We start from the raw sequence: 22,732 nt of genomic DNA, 5'->3' as shown, positions 1-22,732 counted from the left end.
TTATTTAAAAAGCACCTCAGATTCTTACTGATTGATTAAATGTTATTATAATTTCAAAGATTTTTTTAAAGGTAGACTCAGATAAAAATTTAGTTAATTTAGCTTATTTATTCAATATTGTTTTGTGGGACGATAGCATGCACGCTATGGTTTTGTTTATGGTTAGCTTGTAAAAAAAAAATGTAAACTCATGTTTTTGCAAATAAATAATCTTTGTCTTTGTCTTAGGGTCAGGAAGCGAACACCACGACACTGGCAATGGGGCGGCTGTTCGGAGGTAATGCTAGTGTATTTGACAAAGAAAGATATATCTTCAATAAGCTCTCTCTCTCTCTCTCCGTATGTTCCCGATTGCGTTCTGATGTCAACTCTCCTTGGCAATGTGTTGCCTATCACTTCCTGGGGTTCCTTCCGCAGCCATTCATGATCTGAGACTATAGACCGCTTTCCTACTTTTTCATCTTAGAAAGTTAACAGCTGACGAAGGAGCCAGAAAAATGATCTGATGAGAGAGAGAGAGAGAGAGATATTGAGATTATTTTATCTATTATGAGCACAGATAGAAGGAGATGAAGGTGTACTTCCTTTCTGAATATCCATGTGTGTATTCAATTCCAGGATATAAGGTATGGTGAGATGTACAGTCGAGACTTCGTGGATTCGAAGGAAGACAAGAATACTGATGTGGGCTTGATGAACTTGCACAACCACGAAGCCGGACGCAGGGTAAATTTCATTTCTCTTTTTTTTTTCAATTAATCCTTTTATCAAATCTAGTGGTTGCAAACAAATTAAACAAAACTGAACATGGCAATAAACAAAAGTAAAAACTGAAATAGATCCGTTCAACAAATGCGTTGCCATGCAGCAACGTGTCCAAACACTTGGCAGCAGATTGCTTAACTGGCCCAAGATGCAAGCAGCTTGGTCACGGGTCACCATAAATATATTTAAAAGTCTCGAACCCCATGGATAATAAAGCGTTCCACTACAAAAGGTTTTTTGAAAGTAGCGTTTTTATATTTTTTCCTGATTAGAGTGAGTACAGTTTAGTGGACACTCTAAGAAGAAGATGGGTATTATTTTCGATTCAGAGGAGCTCAATGGCGCAGCGATTAGCTCGCTCGGCCAGTGATAGTGGCGGTTAGGATACTCTCACAATGGTCGGTCATTGGATGGGTGACCAAAAATGTATTAACTTCGTGCTTCGGAAGGCACGTTAAGCCATTAGTCCCGATTGTTTTTGCAGTCGTTAAGACCCGCCAATCTGCAATGGGCGCGCGTGGTGGATCATGGCCCATATTCCTTGGTTTAAATGGCTGTTGACAATGATCTGGTATTCCAGGCTGTCCGCAGTCGTATGCAGCGCGTCTGTAAATGTCACGGCATGTCAGGATCTTGCTCGGTCCGCGTGTGCTGGCGTCGTCTGCCGCAACTCAGAATTGTTGGAGACGCTTTGACCATCAGATATGAGGGAGCATCGCACGTTAAGGTTGGTGTAAGTTGTGTTCCTCTTTTCTTTGCTATTCTTTTTTTATACCGTATTCTTTTTTTACGCCAATATGCCTGCTTGGTATCTAAAACTCGTCAGCGTAAGCATCTTTCCCATCCTAACCTACGGTGCCCAAACATCTCCAGTGCCAGTTTCTAACCGAAGAGCCGTGGTTCGAACTGAAGGTTTGCCAAAAAGCTATAGAGCTCATTTTGGGTCTCAAACTCGTCGACTGAGTGAGGAATACTGTGCTGCGTTCGATAATAAACATTGTTTATGTGGCAACTAAGGCATGCCAGACGTGACTGGGCGGGCCACATCTGCCGCATGCAACCGGAGAGATGGCCATACAGATTGACCACATGGACTCCAACTGACGGACACAGGAAAAGAGGAAGGCCTAGGACGAGATGGTCGGACGACATCAAAAATTTCGACAAATAATGGCAAGAGAACACAAAGGATAGGAATGCGTGGAGGAAGTTAGGGGAGGCTTTTGCCGAGCATTGGGACTCAAACAGCTAATAAAATAAATGCCTGCTTAGTAAGCAAGCAAAGGTATGCGATTCATCTGGGATTTATGGGATGTGGTTTCATTCCACGAACGCTGCAACACCAGGTGTGTCACATGCGCGTTGCCTACTTTGTGGCCTAGGGTCTTTTGCCAGAGAACCCTGTAATTGTGTGTATGTGTGTATGTTGTGTATGTGTGTATGTGTGTATGTGTGTATGTGTGTATGTGTGTATGTGTGTATGTGTGTATGTGTGTATGTGTGTATGTGTGTATGTGTGGATGTGTATATGTGTGTATGTATGTATGTATGTATGTGTGCTCTTTCATGCAAAATCAACTGGACGGATTGTTATGAAATTTGGTAGAATGTAACCAGTTACACATAGGGTACTGTTTATCCCGAAATTTCCACGGGAGCGAATCATACAAACACACAGCACTATTACTAACGTCCACATGCGCACGCATCGTGTAAAAAAAGAGCGAATGTGTAGATGCAATAACATGTTTTAACAGATCAAAATGTCTATTCTGTCTATTATGTCCTTATGATAGCTTCCCAGATTTAGAACATAAAAAAAGCTAAATTGAAATAAAATAAGTTAAGTTTTTTTTTAAATTTTCCATTGATTCAATTTTCAGGTGGTAGAAAGGAAACGGGGGAAGAGCATTAGAAAACTCCGACCACTGCATCCTGACATGAAGAAACCGAACAAAACTGACTTGGTATATTTAGAAGACTCACCCGATTATTGTGAACCCAACGATGAGTGAGTACTGGATTTGGATTAAAATTCTAGGAAAAATAAAAATTTTGTTCCTACACTCGTATACAACTACATAATTTTTCTTGTTCACCTATTTATATTACAATACATTTATACCGTGTTATTATCAGCGGTGGTGGTGTAATGGTTAAGAATGTCTGTGGGTCGATAGGTCTCAGTTTCGAATCCAACTCGTGCCACATGAGTTCGTATACCAATCTGATTCATATATAGTAGTTTTCATACACCACCACTTGCTTCCGGTGAAGGAAATCATCATGGTGAGACCTGCACACTGGTTGATTATTAACATGTGTGTGAAATGAAACCACGTCGTAATAGTGCCAAGAAAGTTGTTGTGATTTATTTCACGTTATGTCCACGAGCCTCTATGAGCAATACATTTAAAATTTTCAGGTTAGGAATCCTCGGCACGCGAGGCCGCACCTGCAACAGGACATCGGCCGGTCTCGACGGCTGCAGACTTCTCTGTTGCGGCCGCGGCTACCAGACCAGAGTCAGGGATCACGAGGAAAAGTGTAACTGTAAATTCGTCTGGTGCTGTAAGGTACATTGCGAGATCTGCCGGTACAAAAGGGACCACCACGTCTGCAATTAGATCTTCATTTGTTTTGTAATTTTAGTTCTGTTTATTCAGATCAATGCCAGTCTTAAACGCAAACGCTTAAATGTCTTCAAATAGATCTTTGGTTGTTGCGGTATTGATTTCTTTCAGATGCCGAATGAGAATTAGAAAGTGCGAAGAGTGTGAAAGTGTGGTGCTGTAAGGTGCATTGCGATATTTCCTGGTGTGTGAAGAACTTCTTTGGATTCTCTTTGGATTTTGTTTAGATCTTTGGTGTATGTTGCTGGCGAGACGGAGATAGGTACTGAGCCTTGGCTCAGTAGCAGTAGACGTAACGTGTCTGCTGTCAGATGTATTTTCTTTATATTTCATTTCACTACTTTGTAATCAAGTGTACCAAAACATAGTGCAATTGTAAGTTTGTTAAAGCCAGGAATATAATGAGATCTGCTGGCATTAGAAAGACCAATGTTTCTACAATCAGATATTAAATTGTTTCGTAGACTTTCATTTTATGTCCTGATTAATGTCCATCGTAAATTTAACTGGTGTATAAAAGACGACCTTGTCTTCAATAAGAACTTGAAATATGGCTATTAATACTAGAATCACGTGTAACAGACACGGATCAGGGATCATGTCTTGTTTATCTTTTTTTTATTTGTTTGATACTGTTTGTTTGGTGTTGTCGTTTGATTTGTCAAGTTTGCTGTCGACATCTACCGGTATAAAAGAGGTCATCTTGCTTGCAGTTTATTTTGATTGTTTTATTAATTACTTATATTTTCAGGTCTTGTTAACAAAAGCAGACATCATCGTAAATATTACTGCTATTACAAAGATAGTCTTATTCCCTGTTAGATCTTGATTTATTTCTGTATTTATTTCACTCTAACGTGTTACTGCGAGTTTTTTGCTTAAATGTGCATTGATGTTCATTCGTTTTTATATCAACTTTGTAACTCTTCGAAGTCTCTCAAAGACCATTGATTCCATTCGCCTACACTGAGATCTTTACTTTGTTTCTTTACACATTTTATAACATTCTGATATCTTTTTCCAATGATACTTTTGCTGTTGTAAATAGACTACTATGTATTTTACTAGAACTTCAATTTTGTCTGTGTCGATGTCATATTTAATATCAAATGTATGGGATTGGATTGGGAAGATAGCTTCTTCTATATCTGTATTCACATTTGCTTCAGTTTTTATTTCCTTTTAATAGTCCAAGTGATCGTTAAAATGTTTCATTGCAAAATTTACTGGTATTAAACCGGTTTGAATTTCATTTGTGTATTCATGAGTTTTGTTTTAACATCAATGAGGTTACCGTTAAATTTTTTTATGTCAATGATGCAGAAGATAGTATGAAAACAATTACATTAAGGCTTATGATAACTCCGTTTTATTTTGTGGCTTTTATTGCATTAATTCATGTTTTAAATGGACTCTTGCCAATAAATTTATTATATTAAATGAGCCATTACTTGTGTTCTTCTAAAATTAATATGTTATTGTAATTGTTTTCCTTAAATATAATGTGTTTAAATTTTCAATTTCATCATTATTTTTATTGTCTATAATTTCCCTTTTAACAGACTGATTTAGTTGTAGTATTACGAAAAATTTATTTTCTGATAAAGCTTTAAGAATATTTACACAGTATTACTAACTTATTTTTATTTTGTTTTCAATGTACAAATGTGTAAATATTACTTTTGTTATTAGATAAGTTATTATAGTTTTAAAATTTATATAATTAGACATATTGCATTACTAATTAATATTGTAAATAATTTCTAAGTACTTAAAATTTAGTCGCAAAAATCAAAGGCCACGTTTAGCGGGCTCGACTCTGTCTTCCCCGTAAGGGATTAAAACCTGATACTGTTATTGTATCTGTTAGTGTCATAAAAATTTGTTTTCTACCTCATCTAGAATTCATTTGTTATTACAGTCTAATGCCGGCTGCATTGTAACACGGACAGATGCATGAAGTGACATTGCGTATAGTTTGTATGAGAACTTTCATTTACCCTAATGAAAAAGCAGCAATGTACGCTGAATTTGTCAATTTGCCTGCTGAACTGTTTGATGGTGTATAGCCGGCATGAGATTCGAAAAGGTAATAATGCTTCTATCTTTTAAATAGTGTTGTAAATAAATTGCGTAGTTTTTAAATTTAAGTAATTTATTCTATTGGATATTGTGATAGCGTTATTCCTTTAACTTCTAGGTACTACTCGATATGTTCGTATAGTTTTAACTATTTTAGTAGTGACAATTGTAAATACTCCTTAATGATGTAAAATAATTTTTGTATTCGTGTCTCAATGTTGTTTCTCCGTCGCATTTTGGATAATTAGATTTGTAAGATTTTATAAAATAAATATAATTAAACATAAAATCAAATACTCCACGAAATGTCCAACAGTTTAAGCGTGAGTTACACCAGTCGACTTTGACTTAAACTTTATCTGCGCGTGGCGGACGTTTTGACAAAATGGCGTACTTTGCATTTGTCTGCGCAGGTTAACTTAACCTCAAGCTTAACGTGAGAAAACTATACCAAATGTCAAAAATACACATTTGGGACGTTCCATTACCAAATGTACCGTCCGGTGGGATATAGATGTGCACAAGCACATCGTAAGCGACTGCCCTCCGGATAATAACTTTTTTCTGGAAATGTCACGTTCATAGACCTATTAAGATAATAATATTACTGATTTAGATAGAGAAGAATTAAATCATTCTTGAAACAATGCCTAAATAAAGAGTCGCATATCTTTAAAATATTGTAGACAGAGAAAGCTATAGACATTGTTATATCTTCTATTTCATTCCAGCAAGAAAGAGAAGCGAATATTACTACACGCAGAGGAACGAACGAAGCAGGCTTTTACAAGGAAAGCCAATCCGATACGCCGAGTGAGCGTACTAAACAGTTCTATCTCATGTGTTCTAGCTAGCTTATTGCCTTTAAGTTTCTTTATCTTTGGCTGATAATACTATATCTGAAAGACCTACAGAACCAGTTTTAGATGTATGTGAACCAATACACGCTATAGTACTTAATCGTTGTAAACTGTAGGATAACATTGTAACGGAGTCAATGCAAAGACTTAGTATTTACCATTTGAATACGAAATTACTACTTGATGTAAATGGGGTAAAATAAATGTATTGAAACTTATGTTTTTTTTTTTAATTTTATTTCATTAAGTCTAGTTCTAATACGACTTCAAAATCCACAGATTTTTTAGTTTTAGAATAATGGACTCAAAACGGATGGATTTTGACGACCTCGGTGGCGCAGTGGTAAAGTGCTTGCCTCTGAACCGAGAGGTCCCGGGTTCGATCCCCGGTCGAGTCATGATGGAAAATGATATTTTTCTGATTGGCCCGGGTCTTGGATGTTTATCTATATATATGTATATGTTATAAAATATAGTATCGTTGAGTTAGTATCCCATAACACAAGTCTAAAACTTACATCGGGCTAGCTCAATCTGTGTGATTTGTACTAATATATATATATTTATTTACTATGAGCTGATCAAATCATTCGGTAAGTTTTTGGCGTACTATGCAGCCGAAGTCAATAGAATTTCAGATTCTTTGACAAACGAAATTATATTGCCTGTCAGAATCTTAGCTTCAGTTAGCACAACATTTGAGTTCGGCTCTAATCGCGTTCATTAATATAAACATGCCTATTCTACACGTTTTGCGTCCACACGTGGACATTAGTAACGTACGGCCTTTTAAGGATTTCCATATCCATGGCTATTCAAGGAAGAAATTCGGCCAGTACGATCAAAACAAATGTTTGTATTTATCCAGTTTTTAATTGTTTCGCTTTTAATACACAATTAGTTTTAGATTGAGTTTTGCCTATTATAAATAAAGATCACATTGACGACGTTGAGATATTATCTATTGTTACAGTTATAAAAAAAAGAGTTCAAGTGGGTTAAAGTCCAAGGGGATTCCCCAGCCAAGGGTAGGTTTGAGGACAAACGTTGCAGATGGACATCCAGTAAGTGTTCTGAAATCAAAGACAAATATTACCGTTATTTCAAGTATAAAAATTTAACATTGACACATTCTTGGACACAAATGCTCTGGAAATTAAAACAATTAATTAATTTTGTGTTTCGTCGAGCGACCGCTAAAATGTTGATATATTAAGCAGGTGGCCGGTGAAATTACAGCCGACTTATTAGAATTCAGGCGAGAATACGTGAGGACGTGAAAGAGAATCGATTACATCGAGCAAATGGAGTCAGAAGATAAGCTAAAGTTTTAATTTGTTCCAATGGACTACCATTCCAGTTTTTGCTTTTTGTGTTAAGAAAATGGCAGCACGGCACCGTACTGTAGACAAATCACAAGTACGAATTGCCTACGCTGGGAATCAAACCCAGAAACTCCAGCACGGAGGACGTCCAATAAGGTTGAAAATGTAGAAAGTAGAAAAAGAGAAATCATTGAAATTAAGTTTAGTGCACCTTCTTAGTTCACTTCATTTTCATTCCACCCAAATGTTGGCTGGAAGAAATAAATTTTGCGATAAGTCCGCCTTTTACGCTCACTTATGTTTGAATCTCTTAATAGTCGTATTCCTCATGGCTGAGGGTCGTGATAATTACGTAGAATGAAACACACACAACAACTTTCTTGGCATTATTAATGGAGTGGTTTGCCATTGCCTTCTCCATTTCACACACAAGTTAATAAGAATCAACCAGTGTGCAGGTTTCCCCACGATGTTTTCCTTCACCTGAAGCTAGTGGTGGACGACGAAAACTACAATCCATGAGTCAGATTGGTATACAAACTAATGTGGCACGAGTAGGATTCGAATCTGGGACCTTTCGATCCACATGCGGGCGTCTTAACCATTACACCACCACCGCTTCGTTTGTCGTCGCACCATATGTTTGAATACCTAATATAACTTATGATTCCTCTATAAATGGTGCAATAATGTGTTCATGTATCTCTAAAATTACCTGATTGTGTTCAGAGACAACGGGGCAAGAAGCGGGCGGGCAGAAGGTGGGAATGTGAGTGGCACATGGCTTCTGTACGTACTCGTCGAGTGGTACAGGGTTCTTAACCCAATCAATCACTTCCTTGGAGTTGACCTGGAATTTATTTATTTGTTGTAAATGTAAATAATAATGTCCGGGGCAGTGCCCGGATAGACAGGGGCTTGGGTTCGATTCCCGCTCGATTCCAGAATTATTCCATCTAGTTTAAGAAATACGACTAATATTATTTATCAATTTATAACATGCTAAGAATCTTTACAGCAAAAGATAATTATATTTTTAACTCACCATGAAGACATCATTGAGATTGTTGATCAAATCCAAGAATCTGACTAAAGCCCTACGGACCTGAGGGTTAACGTTGTCACTGATGTACCACTCATGGATATAGAAGCCGAACGGGGCTCGGTTACCCATATAGTGCCGCTCGAAGTTGGCAAGGATGAATTGGAACCATTCTTCCTCTGTACTGGGCCTGAAAAGTTATATTTTTCCTTACATATTACAAATTAAAGTCCTCTGTCGGTCTGTTCCCGATAAACTCAAAAACTACTGCACGGATTTTCATGCGGTTTTCACCAATAGATGGTGTAATTCCTGAGGAAGGCACGGGCGGCTAGTATGTTTATGAAACACTTACTTCATGGTAGATAAAAGTCATTAAGAGATAAAAGATTTAACATCTGAGACGCAACATTCCCGAAGAGGGTTGACGTCAGATATGTTGATATGAAAACAGCCAAATCTTGGCCAATGAGGCGTATAGCAACGAAAGTCCAATTATTGCACAATTATTCATCAAAGACCGAATGTAAGTTTTCTTTAAACTTTTACCTGATTAACATGATAATAATAATAGAAGAAATACTTACACTGCTGAACAGCTGTCCACCATAGAGCAAGGAGTTCCATTCAAGTCCCTCCACGTGACCATAGGCAGCACCCAAGGTCCGGGGATGGAAGCCGTAGGGCACGGGGGAACGACGCAATCCTGGATGGAAGCATAGTCCAGGGTGTACGGCCAGAGACCAGGGTTGATGTGGGAGACGGTAGGCCAGGTGCAATCGTACTCCAAGTTGAAGTCAGCCATGACTTGGAAACTGGCGTTTCCTGTCATTTGGAGGAACGGGATGCGTACTCCTGGGAATGTAATGAATATACAGGGTTACTGGTATCAAACGCAATACCTCCTAAAGACTACTTGGGCACATTAAAACAAGCAACTTTTATTCTACGACTTTTCGTGATTCGTAGTTTCTTTTTTCAAATAAAAAAATAACAATCTTATTTGCGATTCTACACATCTTAATTCTATGTAATAGCCAAGCAACACGAGACAGTACAGTAGCGTTAAACGTTTTATAGAAACGACATTAAAATTAAAAAAAAAAAATTGTATTTAAAAGTCGTAGAACAAAAGATGTTAGTCTTTATGTACCTTCTGCGTCTTTGGAAGGTTATGCGTTCAATACCAGCAGCCCTGTATTTTAAGTAAGTAAAACTTACTTAAAATACAGGCGGCTTCCCTTTGGTAAATATATAGGTATGTAGTACCTAAATCTTCCTCACACTCCTATTATATCTTAACAATCTATTTGGTCTAATAATTGACAGCAGAGAATGGCATATGGCATTAAAGTCCATCATATTTTTTTGTAAGTTGTGCAATAATTAAAAAAAAATAAAAATAAATAAATATTGGTAAAAAACCGTATAAAAATCCATTCGGTGCTTTTTGAGTTTATAGTGTGCCGATTTCCTTTTTTAATATCTAAAGAAGTAACATTTTTAGATGGAAAACGTTATTTAAGATCCGAATATCAATAAAAAAAATGCTAGAACTGAAAACTGAGGGCGAAGTGCGGGTTTGCAATTCACTTCTCACCATCATCGAGTCGACTCGCAGTGAGACGCAGCTAACCAATCACAATGCGCCATTGTGACGCAACGACGCAACGTGATTGGTTCGGATTCGACAGTGAGAAGTGAAATGCATCGGTATCACAATCCGTACTTCGCTCTCTGGTGACGACTTTAGCCAGAGATGGCTGTCGCTGAGCTGATTTTGATTGATAGACATAGATAAGATAGTGAGTCATTTATTATAAGCTATTTACGAGTATTTAAGTTACATTTTACTTGTATTTATCATTTTGTTTTATTTTTTTTATGAAGTTTTTGCAATTTTCTGTTTGGTCCTAAGATTTGACTAGAAGAGAATATCAATGACATTTTAAGATGTGCATTAAAGTATAGATATAATTTAGAACTTGATAATATTGGTGTTTCTACAATGACAGAAAATATAATTTATTCTATTGTTATAAAGAGGTAAGCGTTTGTGAGTTTGTATGTTTGAGGCGGGTAGGTAATCTCTGAAATTACCGAACCGATTTCAAAAATTCTTTCACCATTAGAAAGGTAAATTATCCAAGATTTCTATAGGCTATATTATGGCTGTTCTTGCCACTGAACCGAGAGGTCCCGGGTTCGATCCCCAGTCGGGTCATGATGGAAAATGATCTTTTTCTGATTGGCCCGGGTCTTGGATGTTTATCTATATATGTATTTGTTATAAAATATAGTATCGTTGAGTTAGTATCCCATAACATAAGTCTCGAACTTACTTTGGGTACTGGGGTATTATTTAATCTGTGTTACAGTTATATTTCACAATTCTTTTGGAATGTTCATTAAATCTCAAGCATATTTTAGTAGGATTTCAAGTGGGCACTCGGACCACATGCGCTTAATTTTCTATATAAAATCAAAATCAAATCATTTATTCAGAATTTAGGCATTCACAGGCACTTTTTCACGTCATATTCTAAATTAAATGATATTTACCGAAGCTACAAACTACTAGCATTTCGGAACGACCACTGCTGAGAAAAAATGCCGAAAGAAACTCATTCAAACAGTGTTGGTCCCTATTATGCCAGAAGGGCCATACATGAGTAATATAACGAAATAAATATATCAATGCATTTTGTTATACCAACCTTTGATAGCATCAGAAGGAATATTAGCAAAATGTGACATTTGGATGATCTGGTCACCGAATTCTCTAGCCATGTCATCGTACGTCGCCTCTTGCCAATAAGTCTGATTGGTCTGGTGTGTAACAGAGTGCAGGGCGATTTCAAACCCTTGGTTATACAGTTCGTTGACGATTTGGTAGTCAGTGTACTCATGGTTGATGTAGAAAGTGACTCCAGCTGGACAGCTGTTCTTATTCCTACGGCTGTAGATGGTGTTTCTGTAGGTCTCTACGTTGATGATGTTGACAGCATCGTCGAAGGTTAAGAGGACAAACTGGAATCAGAATATAATTATGTAAATATATATTCTTATGATTATTAGGGAATTGACATTATTATAATTATTTCTATCGACAAAATATTAAGCCAATTCCAAATATCTCGCGTGCATCGTAAAGCCAGCTTGATCTTCTTCTTCTTGACCTTATCCCACTCATGTGGCATGTGGGGTGGGCACAGTATGTAAGTTCCTTCCATTTTGTTCTGTCTTTTGCCATATCCATTGATACTCCTTTCCTGTTCATACTATTCTTGACACACTCCATCCATTTCTTCTTAGTTCTTCCTCTATTCCTGGAACCCTTTACTTCCATCTTTAACGCCCTTTGAGTGACGTGATTTTCATCTCTTCTTAAAATATGCCCGTACCAGCTTGATATCAAACCTTTTTGAAACTGCTGTTGTTGTTTGTCATCTTTCAAGGCTTTATATTCCTTAGTTACTTTAAACAAAAAACATGGGAGGATATTCTATTCTAGGTCCTTTTCTAGGGCGGCACCACATACCGTTTATAACTAAGAAGTCGTATAGGTTTTCGGTGTAAGTTTCATCGAAAAACGAAATGATTGATCGTAAAGAATCATGCCAACAATTTGTTTATCTTAATTTTGTATTAGAATGCTTAAATGCTTCTAAATCCGTAATTACCAGTTATCTTTTGATAAGTAGTTTTTGTTTTATCTAACTTTTTATTTTTATCAATCACTAAGAAATATTTGTCCTACAATTATGGTTGCTACCAACGTACAAAGTTTTAACTTATACTTATTCAAAACAAATAATGGAAAAATTCAATATATTCGTGGAGTTTTTAAGAAAAATTGCTGAAACTAACAATCTAATATCACAAAATAATATATGCTAATGTAGGTGCTTCCTTCTTTTTCAAGAGAAAGATAGATCTTTGGCATGATAGGGACCATAGATAAAATAAATATGATAGGGACCAATATTATTAAATGAGTTACTTTCGAATTATTTTAAACAGTGCAGAAATGCTAGTGTAGCTAAAATTTGATGAGTTGTTTCTGCGAATCGTGATTTTGACGAAAAACAAATTGAATTTTGTAAGAATTTACACAAGCGGAGTGGAAATGTGTTTTATTCTTTGTTAAATTGCAATTGCTATTAATATTATTCGTCACCTAAAGGTAGCTGACGTGACTGTTACAACTACCTATAGATATATAGAAAACAAAACACTAACCTGTGGAGTATCTCTAGCTTCTAAACCTCCAGGAATCTCAGTATTGGAGCACCTGCAATCTGGTAATTTACAGGCTTCCGGGTCACAAACATCTGCTAGTTGCAGTTCATCTTCACCAGATGTATATGCTGCAAGGAGCAAAGTTAATAGTACTGCTCCCTTCATTGTAGCTAATTTCTATCACAAACTAATAAAACTATCTGAATAAACTTGTATTTATAGACAAACACTATCACCACATATTGTATCTGTAGGAAATCTCTTTATCTTATCATTAATTTAATGAATTAAATTTGAAAATATCTTCAAATACTAAGAATTTACAAATTATGATTCTAATCGAGGGCTGTTAATGAAAAATACGGTCTTATAATCAGTTGCAAATATGTTTTGGAAACACAAAGTGATTGATGCATCCGGTAGGGGGGTTTTTCCATTCAAACTAGTCAAATGTAGATATTCATTTTAAACTCTTTGAACTACTATTACAACTATTGACTTAAAACCTTGGACGGTCATAATAAAATGTTTATCTGCAATTTAAAATGAAATTAACTTATAGATTCGCCTGCGGCAGTTTAAGTTTGGCCCAGAGTCGGAAAAGTCTGCAATCTATTCCAAATTTTATCAAAGTCGCCTCACCGATTTAGTCGTTATATAATTATTTCGCATTTATAATCCGTACCTCATCTGAGCGCTTTACCGGTTACTTCCTCAGCCATTGAGCGTCGAGCTTTCATATTTATAACATTAGTATGATAATTTCTTGGTGTAACCATTTTCATTTTGAATCAGTATCACATTTTTTGCACAATTATTTTGTTGTGACCTAATGGTTAGCTGGGAGATGCTTTAAGCATTATTTTCGCCATTATATACTATTATTATAAAGAGGTAAGCGTTTGTGACTTTGTGTATGTTTGAGGCGGATAATCTCCGAAACTACCGAACCGATTTCAAAAAATCTTTCACCATTAGAAAGTTTTAGTATCTATGATTACTATAGGCTATATTTTATCTCAAAATTCCCACGGGAGCGAAACCCCGGACAACATCTAGTCATTTAGAAGTATTTTTTTTTTACTTTTAAGTCATTTGAGGACAACTTTAAAGCAAAAAAAAACCAAGTGTACTCGGGTTTTTGCCATTTTATATTTAGTATGATTTGAAATGAAAAAGAAAATTTGATTGTGTAATAAATTATTTATTAAAAAGATGTACCAAAAAAAATTACATTGTAAACTTATTGCCCGAGGGGGTTACCCAGCCATGGGTACACTCGTGGGCAAACGTTGCAGATAGACATCCAGTAAACGTTCTGAAAAAAAAAAGAAAAACGTGTGAAAGTTCAGCTGATTTGTCAATTCAGTGTTTAACAGCGTTCTTCGTTACGAGCATTCGACGCAACGAGCGTTCGTCGTTCTTCAGCGGTCTTAGTTATTTGTATTGTAAAATGATACGCAGACAAATGGGTTCGATTCCCAGCATGACAAATATTTGTCTGCGGTTCTAGGTGTGATGTGCCCGTTTCCGTGTTTTATATCCATCAGACCCGCGATATAACCGTGGTGTGTAACTTGTTTTGTATTGTCTATTTATCTCCCAGAATTATATATTTTTTATTGTTAACATTTGTAAGTTTTGGTGGTATGTTTTAATTACCAAGTTATGTGCAGCGGCGACTGGACAAGTGGCTGGTGAGCAGAAGGTCGGAGTGAATGTTCTGCAAGGCTGTTGGATGTACTCATTTAGGGGGACAGGGTTCTTCACCCAGTCGATGACCTGTTTGGAGTTAACCTGAAAACATCAGTTTGAATTAGTAAGTTTTTTTTTTAATACAGGATGTTACAAAATACTTATATCATCATCATCAATTAATTTAGTAACTTTGTTCTTGTCGGTGAAACATTTTCGATCTTATTTTGTGCTCAGCCATCGATTTCAGCTCCCGATACGACAATATACAAAATACCTATAGCCAAGTCAATATTTCAGCTAAACACTACAAGCATTTCGGAACACTATACAAACTTCTGGCAGGATAGGGACCAACACTGTTTAAATAATTATCTTTTTGCGTTTCTTCTCAGCAGCGGTCGTTCCAAAATGCCACTAGATATGTAGCATTTTGAAAAACACTATTTAATTTTAAATTCAACGTACCTAAGTCTAATGTCTGCTTAAATAAAAAATAATAACAGTGGTACTAATATTTTTTTAGGTTGAGTAACATGCAAAAAAATTTGACATGTATACGATCGAGTAAAGGTATATTAAATATAAATAAATATATTAGGACAAATTACACAGATTGAGCTAGCCCCAAAGTAAGTTCTAGACTTGTGTTATGGGATACTAACTCAACGATACTATATTTTATAATATATACATATATAGATAAACATCCAAGACCCGGGCCAATCAGAAAAAGATCATTTTCCATCATGACCCGACCGGGGATCGAACCCGGGACCTCTCGGTTCAGAGGCAAGCACTTTACCACTGCGCCACTGAGGTCGTCAAAGTCAATTAAAAAGCATCAAGCATATTGAGAAACAAGTTTAAAATTTCTTCTAACCATGAAGACGTCATAGAGGTTGTTGATCAAGTCCAAGAACCTTCTCAAAGCCCTACGGACGTGGGGGTTGACGTCATCCCTGATGTACCACTCATGGATGTAGAAGCCGAACGGTGCGCGGTTGCCCAAGTAGTGGCGCTCGAAATTTTCCAATATGAATTGGTACCATTCGTCTTCGGTGCTCGGACTGGAAATATTAAAATATGAACAAGTTTTTTCCCATAATTTCGATCGATCGATCGATCATCGATTATGTTCGAGTCATCTAAAGGCATCTAACACACGATTTTTACACACACACAACACATGAGTTTTACAACTACATACCGCCATCTAGTGGCATGTAGTCGCTACACACGCTAGCGAACTAGTTAGTGATTGAAATTAGTTAGATTGGTATACAAACTCAAATGGCACGAGTAGGATGAGCACGAACCTAAGACCTTCGATCCACAGGCCTTATAGATCTTAACCATTACACCACCACTGCTTCTATTTTTCCCAGAAATAATTTTAACAGGTCCGGCGTTAAATTATGTTATGCTATGATTGTGGGTATGTGTGTGTGTGCAAAAACTGTAGTAGGACCGAAAAAACCGAAAGTAAAAGGTAAGGTAAACGTTAAAGCTTGATGTCCAATGTCTCGATGGCCCAAAAGCAATTTAGACACATAACTTTTAAACAAGGGTTATAGATATAGATCAGATCTCTCTAAGAAACCCATACCAGGTCCATACTCCAGGAATCAAAGCAGTTGTTAAAGGAGAAACAAAATATTCTTAAGTGGAAGCATATTCCAGGGAATAACATTATATTGCAGCTGATGTTAGTGAAAATTGGCCAGGAGTATTAGAGAGTAAAGCTACTCAAAATACTCACATTCCTAAACAGCTGTCAACCATAGAGCAAGGGTTATTGTTGAGATCCCTCCAGGTTACCATAGGCAACACCCAAACTCCAGGGATAGAAGCAGTTGGACAAGGAGGAATGACGCAGTCCTGAGTCGAAGCATAGTCCAAGGTGTAAGGCCATAATCCTGGGTTGATGCTGGCAACAGTAGGCCAGGAGCAGTCGTATTCGAGGTTGTAGTCGGCCATCACTTGGAAACTGGCGTTGCCAGTCATTTGAAGGAATGGGATCCGAATACCTAGTTGGAAAATGGTTTTTAATAATTATTTTTTTTTTTATTAGAGGTGGCTTTTATGTATATGTTCTTTTTAGTATCATATATACATGATAAAAATTATGATCAAATAATGAAAATACTGTCTATCTCCCGCTCGCCTATCGCAACGCCTGATAAGGTGCATATGACTATGTTGTTACCATGGATTTAGTTAAGTACTTCGTACAGTACCTACCTACTAATTCCATAGTTGTTACAAATATAATTAAGTAAGTCACATATATTAATGTCATGAATATAAATGAATTGTCATTCAATCATGGTACCTAATCATATGTGACGTCGAACTATCGTCATTTTTCATAATTAGTAAAATATGTTTAATTAAACATCCTCATTGACGAAGCTTTCTGTGCCTCACACGATTTTATCAGAACAAAAATACGCACCCTTTACACTGTCGGCAGGGATGTTAGCAAAGTGAGCCATCTGTTCAACCTGTTCTCCGAACTCCAGCGCCATATCTTCATAAGTCGCTTCAGCCCAATACGTCTGATTGGTGACATGGGAGATCGAATGAAGAGCGATTTCGTAGCCTTGATTGTACAATTCGTTGACGCGTTGGTAGTCGGTGTACTCATGGTTGACGTAGAATGTGGCACCAGCTGTACAGTTGTTGGTGTTCCGGCGGTTATAAATGATATCCCTGTAGGTTTCTATATTGATGTTGTTGACAGCATCGTCGAAGGTTAGGATGACGAACTGGAAGATAAATATGAAGATAAACGAGATTTATTTGATAATGCTAATTTAGAAATGGAAAATTATTTTGGGTAGCTGAGCCAACGAATTAAGTAATACCAATTTAGTATGTTTTTTTTCGCCTGTAAGATACAGATTGGTTGAGATAATAGGGTATAATGACTAATTTTGTTTTTGGTGACTATTCGAAGGCTTATATTATTAGAAACACTAATAAAAAATGTTGAAATAAATTTTGATAATGACAATGCTTTTAAAGATATGGCAGAAATAAAGTTCCACATTTTTGAACTCGTCTAAACGCTCCGTATCTACCTTATTGACTTGGTTCTAAGCAGAATGATGACGTATTATAGTTATCAGTTAGATACTCGTATGTTCGTATACTTTCTTCTCATATTAGAATCACTTTTGTAACGTATCTATTTGTTTCTGTTTCAGAAATAATTGTTTTTATCAGTCCAAAAATGGTTTACAATGTGGTTGAATCCATTTCCTAATAGAAAATTATGAATATCATCAATCATTGAATCTTAATTGGGTTCTAATACATTAAATAAGCATTGTTTAAGTAAACTGAAAGCACTAGCTTTCAGTTTACTTATATATTATATAAGATATACTAATATCTTTGAACGATTGAAATGTACAGTATTGAAATCTTATCAGTATACAATTAGTCAGTGCAACGTCACAAGCAGATATCATTGAAATAAAATCAAAACTAATCGATATCGCCTACTTACACTATATGCACCACATCGTATTGACACACAAATAACTATAATACCAGTTTCTTAATATTATTTCTTTCAATTTATTCTTTTGATACCTTTATATTTTGTTTGTCTCCCTGATTTTTCATAAAAATGTCTACCATTTTTAAATTATCAATGAATAAAAATTTACATTTACTTATTTACTTGAGCTAAATTCATTCGTGACATTATCATAGCTATTGCAACGATCCCTAAACCATTACTTCTACGAGTTTCTATTATTCACAATTTCCGAGCTTCATATAAAAAAGGGTGTAAATTTTGAATTTTTCACAAAAATTAGTAGTTTCAAAAGAAGTTGATAAAAAAAGAACAAATATCGCAATATTTTCACTAAATTTGAGAACAATTTTTGAACCTAATTTGACTTATTCATCATAAATAGTAAATATTAGAGTGACTTCTATATCTAACTGTCTATCGTCAGCCATCCCTTCGACACTAGTAATATCTAGTGATATCTAAAAATAATGTTCTTGTAGACAACATACCTGAGGCGTATCCCTAGCAGCCAGACCTCCAGGTATATTAGTATTTGAGCATCTACAATTTGGCAGTTGACACGCCTCTTCATCACACGGTTCTGCCAACTCTTGCGCAACCGCTAGAGCAAATAAAAAACAAAACACTACTACACCCCTCATTTTGTTGCACAATAATGTCAACAGCAAGTGAATTTCGTTATATAAGTCAATCGGTAAACGTTTATCAAAAACATTTTGGGTTATAATCCAGTTTATCGTCGGTGATTGGTTTTTAGGTATTATAATTATCATTCTAGGTCTAGATCTTCTGTTTGCGAATTGATTTTCGTGCAAATTTTCTTGAAATGGGCATTAGCAGTCAAGAAAAGTGGTACTTTGAGAGTAAAGGAGATCACAACCTAAACCTTCCTCAGGAATCACGTTATTTATCGTTGAAAACCGCATGAAAATCAGTAGTTTTTGAGTTTGAGTTTATGGCGAATAGACAGACGCGGCAGTTGTTTTATAATATACTAGCGTTTGCCCGGGGCTTTGCACGCGTGAATTTCAGTTCTTAAAAGGAATCGAATTAAAATTTCAGTTATTCTTTTATCGCGTATTCTAAGACTGGTAAATATTATTTATTACTATGATTCAAATTCGTATTTTGTCATCTTTAGTTATTCCCCGTTTCCCGCTACGATTTTCCCTTCGTGTCTCGTTCGGAAATTTGTACAGTCGTGTTTCTTGCAAATGATCCCATGTCGTTTCCCGCAATGTGCCCCATCCAATTTCCCGCTACGTGTCCCACTCCCGCTCTTCCCGTAACGCGCGCCAAACATTTCATGGACCTCTCTTAAAAAAAAATAAAGATTCACATAAATTTCCACCTCTACCACAAATGACGATGATCATACAAACTTGCAACCCCTATTTCACCCCACAAAATCTAATTAATGCATTATTATTTTTTTACAATTAAAAATTTCATGTGTCTGCCTTCAGAAATGACGAAGTTTCATACAAACTGGCAACCCCTATTTACCCCTTTAGGGATGGAATTTCAAAATGTCCTTTCTTAGCGGACGCCTTCTAGTCACAATCTACCTTCCTGCCAAATTTCATGTTCATGGGCTCAGTAATTTTCGAGATTTCGTGATACGTGAGTGAGTGTTTTTTCGCTTTTATATATATAGATAATAAGGAAAGGAAAGAAACAGATAATATATCATATAACTCTATACAGTTTACTCCATGAAGTATAAAAACGTGATACTGCGAGTAAAACCTAGTTTTTAAAAAGTACGTTGATTCATAATATCCTTAAAGCACCATGTGTTTAATAATTTAATTTTATCAAATTCACGAATTAATATCTTATCGATCAGATATTTGCTACTAATCGCTTTATCAGTATGGAAATAGCAGTGATTGCTATTGAATATGAAAATTAATAATTCTAAGAAGCAATAAAAATGACAATTGTTTGTATAATATTTTTTTAAATCTAGCCTGTAGGTGCTATGTCCCACTGCTGGGCAAACGCCTCCCCTTATTTTTCCACTCGTCTCTCTTCATAGCAAGTTCTGGCCATCCAGGTAGAAATTTGTCAATATCGCCCGCCATTTCGTTCTAATTATAACTATTAAAAAAAAAAAATATTCGCCTTATGGCATATGGTTCCGCCCTGAAATAGGATGGTCCCGTGGATTTCATACGAGCCAACAAAGCGTGTTCCCATTGTTCGATTGCGCTGCGACCTCCGTCATGTTGTCACCCGTCGACGGATCGACGCAGAAGAACGTAGAAATTGTATAAAGTTTCGACGTACGTCAACGCATTTCAGTGTCAAACCCATGGATTTAGTAAGTACTTCGTACACATAGTACCTACTAATTCCATGGTCAAACCCCATAGAAAACAATTGAGCACGACGGAGCAATAGGAACACGTTCTTACGGTCACATTGCCTTGACATCTATAGCAATAATATTATTCCCAAGAAAGGGCAGTCGTATCATTAAAAAAAAAATGTTTTTTACGCTGATTCTACCCAGTCAAAGCCTCTACCCTCTTAACTACCGGAGCACCATTCAAACTTCATCTAAATATTCTATTCTGTCAAGTATCGTCTCTTAACATCCTTATCTGTGCAGGCAACACAATCCTAAGTTTTTGTAGATAGACCAAATCGCCTGAAAAACTGTCAAACAAAATTATTTAATTGTATTTTTAGTGCTAATGAATTAGCAATAATAATAACATATATATATATATATATATATAATAACATGAATAAATCGTTATTAATTTACAACTCCGACACTTGACGCCTGAGGAAAACATTCTGATGAGAGTAAGAAAGATTATATCGATAATCTCTCAAGTCAAGTGTCACACCCCAGGTACCCCTTTCCTACTTTTTCGTCTCCACTTCGCACGGTCGTTGGCATCCCTAGTTGTCAGACGCAAATCATCCTTGTCGACTCAAACCCTTCATTTCTTGGCTTTATACCGCGAGAGGACAGTCAGGCGGGAGCGGCATAGCCAGACATTTGTTCCCTATGTTACTTAACTACTTTTAAACTTTCACGTTGCATAATTATATACTACAGAACAGGTGTTGGACACACACATACCTTTTTAAGTGACCTTTGTAATAAGGTCCGTGAAATAAGAAAGGTATGTGCGCGTGTAATACCTCTTCTTTTGTATATAATTGCCCTACGTAACTTGCCGGTATACTCAAGACTTGGCCGTACCAGCGCAGGCGGCGCTCCTGGAGTATGTCTGCTGTGTCACGGACATGACATACATATCCAACGGAGCGTTGTCATCTCCGTGACTCACAAACCCCTTGCAGAGAGTATATAAATCATAGATTTCATTGAAGGTCTATAATTAATGGCGATTTTCATAGTGTTATCAGTTTAATCCATGATAGGTTCATAATTATATTTTTTAAGCGGAAGTCGACGTGCTCAATCGCTATCTAGCTATCTATTTGATATGTTATCAATTTCCTTTGGTTGTGTTTCTGATTTAAAAGTCTTTATTTTTAGGTTCATATTTATACTTATATATATATATATATATATATATATATATATATATATATATATATATATATATAAGTCTTTATTTTTAGGTTCATATTTATACATGGAAGCTAAGCTAAGCTATATATATATATATATATATATATATATATATATATATATATATATATATATATATATATATATATATATATATATAAAGTCTTTATTTTTAGGTTCATATTTATACTTATATATATATATATATATATATATATATATATATATATATATATATATAGCTTAGCTTCCATGTAATTTATCCTTATTCCTTTTTTTACATGTTTTCCTAAGTCATATGTTTAATCCTATTGTTTGCTGTTGTTTGTTTCTGTTTCCGTACATATTAACTTGTTTATTTTGCCACCATACCTACTTTTGTACTTGGTTCCAGCTGAAAATCAGCGCCTTGGCTTGATACCTTGGCACCATGCTGAGCTGGTCGCCATTTCGGCTTACATATTTTATTCGATCTATATTTGTTACTCTTTTGTATGTTTGGATTTTATGTGTTTGCCGAATAAATGATTTCTTTCTTTATTTCTTTCTTTCTAATTGGTTCGATAAATAGTCTCCGTCTTTCATGAAATACGCGTACTTTCTTTATTTTACTGCTTTGTTTGTATATGTTTTCTTCGTGCAATAAAGAGCTTACAAACAAACAAACAAATTCACTTTTATATTGTATGTGTTACAGATAAACTAAAGACCTAGGTGCTGCCGGTCTTCGATGGTTATATTATTTTTTTAGCTAGACTATATTGGAAGTATTGTCTAATCTGTGGCTGGACCTAGCTAGTATATCGTACAGCCGCCTGCATATCAAGTTATTCTTGCTGGATGTTTATGATGCTTGTAATAGGGGCGAATTTGCAACGAATTTGGCTAAGGTCATGTGCTGTCAACAGTACATTTGAAGAGGCGCCAGAAGAACCATACCTATTGATAACCATACGATGTGACGTAGTGAAAATTG

General features: G+C 36.0%; 3 protein-coding genes across 4 annotated transcripts in view; 1 reads left to right on the top strand and 2 right to left on the bottom strand.

Annotated features, from left to right (window-relative positions):
* Positions 1-6,558, top strand: part of LOC128680739 (protein Wnt-1-like) — a 72,794-nt gene extending 66,236 nt beyond the window's left edge. The window contains exons 5-9 of one of the 2 annotated variants that reach the window (XM_053764096.1): positions 229-277; positions 619-726; positions 1,346-1,492; positions 2,649-2,776; positions 3,191-6,558. In XM_053764096.1, the coding sequence (XP_053620071.1) occupies positions 229-277; positions 619-726; positions 1,346-1,492; positions 2,649-2,776; positions 3,191-3,392 (634 nt within the window). In that variant the 3' untranslated portion in view covers positions 3,393-6,558. Of the gene's footprint in view, positions 1-228; positions 278-618; positions 727-1,345; positions 1,499-2,648; positions 2,777-3,190 lie in introns of both variants that reach the window. The other variant, XM_053764095.2, reaches the window with a different exon arrangement.
* A 635-nt stretch (positions 6,559-7,193) lies between these two features.
* LOC128680738 (chitin deacetylase 8-like) lies at positions 7,194-13,145 on the bottom strand. The gene is made up of 6 exons (XM_053764094.2): positions 12,950-13,145; positions 11,425-11,737; positions 9,295-9,562; positions 8,711-8,897; positions 8,381-8,515; positions 7,194-7,413 (listed from the first exon to the last, which is right to left on the bottom strand). Exons 1-6 carry the CDS (start codon positions 13,112-13,114, stop codon positions 7,339-7,341), a joined length of 1,143 nt encoding a protein of 380 aa, XP_053620069.1. The 5' UTR covers positions 13,115-13,145; the 3' UTR covers positions 7,194-7,338.
* A 987-nt stretch (positions 13,146-14,132) lies between these two features.
* On the bottom strand, positions 14,133-18,856 carry LOC128680861 (chitin deacetylase 8-like). Its single transcript, XM_053764328.1, has 6 exons — positions 18,686-18,856; positions 17,103-17,415; positions 16,407-16,674; positions 15,528-15,714; positions 14,612-14,746; positions 14,133-14,267 (listed from the first exon to the last, which is right to left on the bottom strand). Exons 1-6 carry the CDS (start codon positions 18,836-18,838, stop codon positions 14,193-14,195), a joined length of 1,131 nt encoding a protein of 376 aa, XP_053620303.1. The 5' UTR covers positions 18,839-18,856; the 3' UTR covers positions 14,133-14,192.
* Positions 18,857-22,732: the final 3,876 nt, after the last annotated feature.

This window comes from Plodia interpunctella, chromosome 25 (genome assembly GCF_027563975.2).
Source record: "Plodia interpunctella isolate USDA-ARS_2022_Savannah chromosome 25, ilPloInte3.2, whole genome shotgun sequence".
Lineage (NCBI taxonomy): Eukaryota > Metazoa > Arthropoda > Insecta > Lepidoptera > Pyralidae > Plodia > Plodia interpunctella.
The sequence above is the reverse complement of the archived record's forward strand: the minus strand, read 5'-3'. Positions and strand labels throughout refer to the sequence as shown.